We start from the raw sequence: 10,082 nt of genomic DNA on the forward strand, positions 1-10,082 counted from the left end.
GCTGGAAAATACTGAGAAATATGTTGTAGTTTGGTCAGAGCACTGATAACTTCATCGGACTTGTCATTTAAATCTAATCGTTTTTTGACATTGGTTCTGTAAATGGAGTGTGCTCACCAGGTTAAAGAATATATCTGGTTTACTACAACTCTCTTGTATTCATAGTTTTGGCCCATCATTTCTATCAATTATGTAAGGGATAGGATAATGCCCGACGAGGTGTCCATTATCAGGAATTAATGGACGACGGGGAGGCTTTTGTGGAATTTGTGGTGTTTTGTAGAAAGACACAGGACATTATGTCTTTTGAATAGTAGTGAAACTGCTGCCATGTTTATGTATGTATAGCTAATGAAAACACAGGAACAGACCTTGCTACAGGATGCTCTTGTAAGCAATGAATTATATTTACCTATTATAATATTATGATATCCACCTTGCATGCATATGAAAGCCTCAGACTACACCAGGTTGTGTCACACACTAACACACATTTTAGAGTGATGTAGAGTAGCTGTCCCCATGCAGGTAGATTGTTGTACAGCAAAGAAAAGTTGATATAATAGAGACACGTGTAGGGAATAAGATTCCAAAGTACATGTGTGTCTTTTTCCTGAATTATTCTCCCCCCCCACCCCCCTCCCCCACCGTCCTCTCCCCACCAGGAGAGGCGGCTCCCACCTCCAGTGCCAAAAAAGCCACCCAAGGGCCCCCACCACCACCCCCCTCTGGCCAGAGACCGCTCGCTGGAGAGCTCAGAGAAACAGCGGCAGGAGGCCAGGAAGCGCCTGATGGCCGCCAAGAGAGCCGCATCCGTGCGGCAAAACTCAGCTACGGAGAGCGCTGACAGCATCGAGATTTACATCCCCGAGGCTCAGACAAGGCTATGAGGACACTAGCGGGGACACACACAGGGTTGACATGCAGTACACGCACACGCCATACACATCACAAACATAAACGTGTATGGTTGTCCACGCCAAGGTATAGGGGTGTAACCGAATACCGAATACTACACTTTATTTAGATATGCGCAGATCATGCACTCTGAAACGTCAACACGTCTGCATTTTTTCAGTGATATTCAACAACGCTGTCCATATCTCCAATATTAAAAATAGCGCTCCTTATAACTCCATCAGATCTTGTCACATGATCATCAGATTAAGACTTTTTCTTTAGAATCGTACTATCAGTTTTAACCAGATTAGTTGTGCAGTGCATAATCAAGTCTGACTGCTGTTATTTTCACCACATAATCAGATATCGAAGCCAGACACTGTGTGTGCAACTTGACAGAAGATGAGATACTGAAGAGCGTGTTATAAGTGCATGCTAATGGGCCAAGGGAGCTTTTCAATTTTTTTTTCTTTCTCATTTTTAACAGACATTTCAAAGAAGTTATTTTAATCTAGACCTCTTCCCTCTTGGGAAATGTTGACCTGTTTTTTTGTCAATAGCATGGCTCATTTTTAATCATTCATACTTTAAACCAACTTTAATATTCTCACTTTAACATTCCTCCCATTATAAACAAACCCTCCAGTTTTTAAAGAAAATCATGTAATATGGCCCAATGCTAATATGCCCAATGCCCAAACTCTATTAACAGTTACATAGCTTTTATTAAGACTCAGCATAGACTAACTACTGTTTTTGAAGGTGGAATTCAAATACAATTCGTTTTATCATTTGATTATTTTGGGTACATGGTTAAATATTATATTATTTTGTTGGCAGCATGTGCGGCTTTGCGTTACACCCTTACCAACCTATGTGCATTTGACTTTCCAAGACCCATAAGACCCACGCATGGTCAGTGCCCCTCAGCGTCTGACACCGACGCACAGAGCCACCCTTTAGCATCGGTATGAGACGCTCCAGGCTTTCAACTAACTCCAATGTGAACCCATCCACGTAAATATTAAACGCTCAGAGCAACTGACGTAGTATAGAGAGCAAGAAAGTCCGCAGAGGTTGAAACCAAATCAACGTTGACTTATTTCACCTTAGTTTTGTCACCACGTTTGTAAGTTCCTTATTTTACGTAACAAACGTACTTATTTTAACCTCTTTTCCGAAACCTAACCAAGTAAACCTACGTTGGACGTTTATTTTGAAGACACTGTTTGAACAAGCTGCACGTTTCTTGTGAACACGGAAGTTTATTTGAAAAGACACTATGTATGCACCGAGCAGAAACTGACATGTCGTCTCTAAAACGGACGCTAGAGGGTTATAGTTTGAAGCGAAGGGCCACTGACCAAGTGTCGTTATTTGCAACGTATTCTCACTCCCAACTCGTCAAATACCACCGCTTGGTCTGTGCATTTCGGCATCGGAAACCGACGCACGGGGTACCCCTCTTCTGTTACTTTTGGACGGACCAGGGACAGCGTGTCAATATACGCTTGTTACATATATAGTGTCCTTTCAAAATAAACTTCCGTTTTCACAGGAAGTTAGGCTTAGGCAACACAACCACTTAGTTAGGGTTAAGAAACGGTCGTGGTTTACGTTAATTTCACTGACTGGCGACTCATGGAACAGACAATACCAACGAGTCACGTGACTAACGACTGACGTGACAAAATAAGTCAACAATACTTTTAGTTTACATTAGGTTTACAGTGGAGTTAGTTGAAAGCCCTGTTTGTCACATACTGTTTCTAAAGGGTGCCTCCATTTGTCGGTTTCCAATGCTGAAGGGCGCTGCCCAGTCAGCGGTATTTGACGTGTTGGGAGTGAGAACGTGTTGGTTATGCTGCAGAGTGATGGCAGATTGTTTTCAGCCTTGCAGGTTTGGTCAGTTCATACAGGACTTGGTTCGGTAGATGTTGAAGGTTTTGTCTATGGGTCTTTTAATATTAGACAAATGCGTATACAGTGGTGATGGACAATCGTACACACACACAGACATAGTAGTAAACACCCAATCATTGACTTGTGTCACATGAAAACACTTGAAAAACACACACTCACACATTCTGAACACATGAGCGCTCACAGGTAATTCTATCAGGTCTTGTGGCTGTATGAACACTGCAGGCTGTTGTAATATAATATAAAAACAGTGTGTCTCTCTTCCCCCCCGGAGAAGAGACCGCCATGATCACTGTTGATCTTTCATCTTCCTCTCCATCTCCACACTGCATCGGTTCTTTATTGAACTTCATGTAATGATCAACTGCTATTCTCTTCCTCTATGGCGAACCCTCTTAACAATAGGGACAATATTTTAAAGGAAAATTCTGTTATTTTACAAACTTAGATGTATTTTCATAGTTTTTGACATGATTCTTTTTTCGTTGTGATCATTTTTTACTCACCAGTTGGGTCACAAGGACTACACAAGGCACCGCTAACAGGAGCCGCCAGGCAGGTTTCACCTAACCAAGCTTTCTAAAACACTTGATTTGATTTGTTTGGAAACTGTCTGGCTGGTGTGGTTGTGCCTTCTGTATTTTAGCAATTCAGCTTTTGATGACCAAAACTACAGAAACTAAGTTGTAAATAAACACAATTTTCTTTTAACTCTGCTTGTGTAACATAGAAAGCCATCAAGTGAATTATGAAGTGCTGATACTGTCAAAACGGGGAAACAATGCCTAATAATGTTGGTGAAATTAATTGATTTGGGTGTTTGTATGATCACCACCTGTGCATAGGTATCACATTTTCTCCCTCTTTCATTCTCCTTCTGGGATTTTTATGGTGATTTGTATTTTACAGGGTACATTTACACTTAAGCAATATTTAGTGGAGATAGTGAGCTGTATGAGTGCTCAAAGATTTATCATGTAACACAAGACTGAGTCGAATGTGCAGTGTAGTATTAAACTCATGGCGTCTCTTAAGTTGCCATCTTAGTTGTGCGCTTAATTTAAATTGCTACTAATTTGAAGATTTTCAAATGCATTCTCTTTCTTAACTACACAGAAAGATGTTTAGACAAGCCATACCACCATTGAAACAAGTTGAAGAAATGTAATTGGTAGTAAAACAGATAAGATCTTCTTCTGGCTGTTTAAAGACAGACAAATATTGAAGCTGCATTTCTCTTTGTGTAGACTGCCATCAGACACTTTTGGGTATCAACCCAATCTCAGAACCCATCAGCTATTGGTTAGTCTAGGTTCAACACATGGGGAGAATGGTTAACATCTTGGGGGTTCCGGTGTAGCCAGCAGATATCCGAATAACGAATATCAGGGCTAAGACTTCCTCTTCTGTGTACTGGTAATTGTTTACAGTCCAGTTAACAACTAGAGACGCGAGAATGGAGTTGGAGTTGAGAGACAACATCTACGTCTGCAATCATATGTAGATATCTGTTTATAGAGATTAATAAAAAGCGAAATTGTCGTCAGGCGATAGCCGATGGGTTCCGAGATTGCATTTCAGCCAATGCATTCCACCCATAGAAATAGAATAGGAGTAGAACGGACATTCCCATTCAAATCAACGATAGCAGGATGGTCAGAGCGGCGGCCACTTTTATGTGTATCGTTCCATAGAGTGCTGCAGGAATGAGTCCTAAAACTCAGAAATGAGTTAGCATTTTAGCACTTCCTGTTCTCTCGTCTGGAAGTCAATGGGTTTGAATGGGTTTTTAGTTAGGTGACTGAAATAAGATCTGTGGTTAACACATGCTGAAGAGATTTTAACGTTTTGTTCTATGACATAAGATACATCAATAATTTCCCACTCGTGAATTTTGAAGCCTTTACGTGTCTTAAAAAAGGAGGTTCATAACAAGTGGCTAAATGAGACTACTAAACATCAACAGGCCGGCTCGTCCTCCTTTACAGCCTCGCTGTGTATACTCATGCTCATGCAACCGTGATGTAGTTTGTTTATAGCCTTTTAACTTTTTACTTCTGGCGATGCATTCACACTTCAAAAATCATAGAAGTGGTGTTGATTTGTGGAGATTATCTTGCTGAACAAAACGTGTAAGTATCATAAACGTGTGTTTGCCACAGAGCTTATTTTCTACAGTAATCCAAAACATAATGGAACAATCCATTTGGCTTTTTGTGGAAGGAACCAGGGAGATGCTAACTTCCTGGTTGGCCTACAAAAATACGTCATCCCTGGAGCGCTCTATTGCGACCGTTGTAGTGGGATAACTTCCGTATAAACTAAGTGTGAGGATTTACGACTAAACGATCAGTAGAGTAATGTTATGAAGCATAGAGAGCCAGAGTAACCAGCTGCGACCACAGCTCACCTTTACAGCCCACTGACATGTTGTCACCATAACAACTAACAACAACCGCTGTTTTCTTTTGTACGAGTCAAATGACCACATAAAACAGTTCTATGTCCATTCTACCCCTATTTCTATGGTTCCTAAAGCCTGCCCAAACATGATTGATCAATACTACTCAGTCTACAAACGGACTACAAATGGAAACCAGTTTCACAGGTCCCAGAACAATATAACAATAGAAGTGTTGTTTCAGTACTACAGTACAGATTGTCTCAATTAGACAGTGCACAAGAGTGATATTTGAATATAGTCTTCATTCAAAGCTTTTTGTCACAACCAATGAGCTGTACAGAGATGAGACCATTTTTTAATCTACACTGCATCTTTGACCAATTTTGAAATCTTGCAGAAAGTCATTACCAGGTGATATGATGATGTCAGAGAGGGCCTGACGTTATTATCTGCTGTATGTCATATCACCTTTTCTACATTGTTGATATGGTTTTAGCTTCAGGAGGTAGTGTTGAGTATAATATGCAGCTCCAAATGTTATTGGGAGGTAACTGAACTCTGTTGACCGATCGAGGGCCTGGTCACATCAAACAAACTGACCATCCTTCATGTCATTGTGACTACAGGCAGTGGCAGAGTTTCACTATCAGTTGAGATAGCAAGCTGAAATGCTATACCATGAACTGTATAGAACCTGCTGAGCTAAGAAGGTGGCCTCCTTCAAAACAGTATATTTTGTGACCACGACTACGTCCACTGCTCTTGATGAATTCCTTCAGTTGAATTACAATTCGTGGAAAATATCGCTTCATAAATGTTAGTGTGACCAGGCTCTCAGTTATATAGGAATCCTGTGTGGGGTGATACAAGTCAACTTCTCAATGTGTGCTGATGGTGTACCATTACTGGTTTCTGTGTACTAAGTAGGCTAAGTAGGAAAAAAAGTTAACTCCACCAAAACTGTCCATGCACTATTTAATTGTCTTGTGCTTTAGAATGGTAGGAACAGAAATGACAATATGGCTGGATCATAAAAACTACAATGTGAAATATTCGTGTTTTGTTTATAGTCACAAAACTAAAATCTAACTTTGTTTTTAGACTTTTGAAGAGATGCGAAATAAAGCCGACCACAGTAGCAAATACGAAAGGAAGACTGTTGTTTCTAAAATCTAAAATAAATAATGAAAGCACAATTACTATTTTAATGTTACAAATACATTCAAACTGTTACAAGCAGTTGGTTGGCAGGACAATTAGCTTTAAAATGCTTTAACCCTACTAATGAATCCTTGACTCTCTGCATAAATAACGGAAAGGAAACAGATTTTCTTAACACTATGCCCAAAGATACCACTGCTATATATTAGTTTTAATTTATTTAAAATGTGGTATTTATTTAGACCTGTAACATAGGTATGCCTATAGTACAGTTTATTGGTATTATTACAATGAGTATTGATCTTATCTCTCTATATGTAAAAATCCAGTATAAATAAATAACTTTAAATGTATTTCTGCTTAAAGGGGACATATCATGAAAAACTCTGCTTGTGCACATACATTTGCGTATTTCGTGATTCAATAAGTCATTCAGATCTGGCTCCCCTTCCTATGTCACATGCAGGCTCATTAGAATAATACAGCTTGAGAACTACCTTTCAGGAGGGAGTCTTAAAGACAGGCGATAAAATGGAGCGTTTCAAACAGAAGGTGAATACAGGTATATTCAGACAGACACTATGAGGAAAATAATGTGTTTTTTGAACATTAAAGCATGTAAACATGTTCTAGTAGAAACCCAAAATACAAGTATGAACCTGGAAGTGAGCATGACATGTCCCCTTTAAAATTCAATTTTAACTTTTGAGCTTTTATTTTGGTGGTTGGACAACCAAGCCAGACATGTTATTTTTATATTGCCATGGCTACCAAAGCTAGCTTAACGTAGCTTAATACCAGAGCATTGGTTTTGTTACTATAAATCAACACAATTATCAATCATATTCTGGATGATGCATCTTTTTTTTCTTTCTATAATCCAGCTTTGTCTTCATTTTTGCTACTATCACTTTAACGGGGCACTCCAGCAACTTTACACATGGAAGTCAGTTGACTCATCTTTTTGGATCCTACTCAGCATGTGAAAACAGTTGTATAATGTCCTCTGGGTCTCACATCTAATGATGTCTCAGTTTGGGCTCGGAGAGTTCAAATGTATAACAGAAAGCCTGTGTTGCAAACTGGAGATGTGGAGTTTGAAAGATGTGGGTGTTTATCACACATGGCAGGGTCGATCAAAGAGACACTTTCAAGTTGCATTATGGGAAATGTAGGATGCAGCATTTTGGAGCTTGACCCACACTAAGGACTAAATGTCAGGATATCTCAGCCTCTGCGGCTTCAATTTTTAAAAAAATCTGCCTCCTGTGAGTCCCCCAACTTTATGCAAGCGCAATACTAAATTGCTGAAGCACCTTCTTAATGCAAAATAGCCCCAAAACAAAAACTTAAAGCTATTAAAAAGCACACCAAACATATTATTAAGTTTGGACTCATCACTTTCCAGTGTGGACACACCAATAGCAGATAGATATGGTCACAGAGGTTATCAATCTCAGTTAGTACGGATGAGACGCTGCTGTCTGTGAGGTCTAAAGTGCCATTAGAAGACATTCCAAATCCATAATTCATATACAGCTGAATCAGACCTGGTTTCAACAGTGACAAAGAGGATGATTTTTTTAGAGCCACTTCATGATGTTTATCTGTGATAATGCCATTTATACTACTACTGTACTACTACTACTTATGCCAACATTTATTGTGACAACCTCTTATATAACTGCCATTCATTTCTCCAGAGCAACACTCTGGAAATCAGAATCAGAGGATTCTACAGACTATTCTATGATGACGATGGTGTGCTGTTGATGAAAGTATTCAGTATTTATTTTCTTTTGTAAAGATTAGTTGTGCGTGTGCGTGTGTGTGTGTGGGGAAGGGGTGTAATTTTGTACAGGATCTAATTACCTCTGTGTTTAAATGATGATGATGACAGTGAGCCATATTCAATGTGAAATACCCTTCTTATCAAGAGGAAAGGGCCATACAGATGCTGAAAGAGTTTTTTTTGTTTTTCTTTTATCATTTATTAAATCATTTCTTTTAGTGTTCCAGTAGCAAGCTTACTGTCTGTGTGTTTGGGAGGAACAGTAGAGCAGGAACAACATGACAGGAATGTGAACCGGGGGAACAGGAAGATATGCACATTGGGAATCTTTAGTGTCTCTAGAAGCTTCTCAAATAAAAAGCCTTGATGACTTTTCAGACACAATGACTCACGATAGCTCCTATTGGAGATGCAAAATGGCTGCCAGTGAATGTCCAAACTTTGAAGCTGTGTGTCAAAACTGACACATGTGAAACATGGAGACAAAGAGGTTGAAATCTTTGGAAGATCAGGGCTGCCAATATTAAAATATATAAAATATAAAATATATATATATATATATATAGTATATATATATAAAATTGTTATTGTTTTATTTTTCTATTTGTTTGCATGTGATCGGTGACAAAATTAAAATGTCAATTAAAGAATGAAGAATTGTATAATAATCTGCCAAAAATAATTCTCAGTGTACTCCAAACGTTAACACAACCATAACGAAAATGAAATGTGAAATGGTCTTGATATTTTTAAATTGGCAGAAATTGTTCCACCAAACCTTGAAAATGAAATCGCAAACTAGACTGTAGTTTTCTTTAGTTAAGTTTTATTTGCACTATAAAAACCCTGTCCTGTCTCCTAAAAATTACATTCCCATAGAACGAAACTGCATTGTGAATTACGTTTTGAGGGAAAACTTATTTTGTTGTGGATTATGATTTTATGCTTTTTGACGTATCACAAATGCATTTGTTATGATAGTCCTTGGAAGTCCACGTAAGGAGGAGGCTGTTGGTGTCCCCAAACTATGATGTTTTTTAACTAAACCTAACCGAGTAGATTTGTTGTGTTTTTTGTTTTGTTTTGTTTCAATTTACAACGTTAACCACATATTTAAAAATGTTTGAAACTGTGACCGTAATTCAAAAGAAAATACGTTTCCCCCGAAACGTAATTGAGAATGCAATTTAGTCGTATGGGATTGTAATTTTGTAGAATACAGGGTTGAAATGTAAGATGTGACAGGAGAAGCCATAGGCTTATGCTCTCCTCCCTCCCCAAATCAAGAATAAAAAGTAAAATACAGAGCAATGCGGCACCAATCGGCTAACAATAGTTATGTTAAAAAGTAAGAATCAAGATGTTTTTCAATTTCTCATCAATCAATATACATTGAAATTGTCTGGGGAATCCATTTATGAGACGTAAGCATCACGATAAACGTTTGTTGTTTCCTGCATAATGTCATGACATTTGACACTTTAATATATAATGAAACCATCTTGCGACTCCTTCCATTTCTTCAGTAGTGTTTCTATTAGAGTCAAAAGTCTGTATGTGATAAAATCATATTGATATCTTTAGCATCCAAAACTTTGCTGTTATGCTTGACAAATATTTGTCAACAGAAAATTGTTTTGGAACTAATTATACACTTTCAAACATGTAAATAAAAAAAATTTAATTTAAATTTTATGTTATGATTTAATTTTTATTTCAATTTAAATTGGCAGTCTTGGGCTTTCTTAGAGGACAACCTTGGACGTAATGCTGCTGAAAACCCAACCAGTGGTGTGCTTGAGCTGGCTCTGTGTGCTTTTTTTTTCCTCAGGAAGAGATGGGAAATGTCGTCTATAAAATCAGGGTCTCCCAGACATGGTGGTCTGTTACTCAAACTGTGTG

The 10,082-nt window shown here is 38.4% G+C and overlaps 1 protein-coding gene across 4 annotated transcripts in view; it reads left to right on the forward strand.

The window, feature by feature from the left end:
• The window catches only part of LOC119498779 (disks large-associated protein 1-like), a 106,302-nt gene extending 103,927 nt beyond the window's left edge, over positions 1-2,375 (forward strand). For all 4 annotated transcript variants that reach the window (XM_037787832.1, XM_037787834.1, XM_037787835.1 and 1 more), the window contains one exon: positions 666-2,375. In XM_037787832.1, the coding sequence (XP_037643760.1) occupies positions 666-890 (225 nt within the window). In that variant the 3' untranslated portion in view covers positions 891-2,375. The remainder of the gene's footprint in view (positions 1-665) is intronic.
• The last annotated feature ends 7,707 nt before the right edge of the window (positions 2,376-10,082 follow it).

The sequence above is a fragment of the Sebastes umbrosus genome, chromosome 12, assembly GCF_015220745.1.
Source record: "Sebastes umbrosus isolate fSebUmb1 chromosome 12, fSebUmb1.pri, whole genome shotgun sequence".
In the NCBI taxonomy this organism is placed as follows: Eukaryota; Metazoa; Chordata; class Actinopteri; order Perciformes; family Sebastidae; genus Sebastes; species Sebastes umbrosus.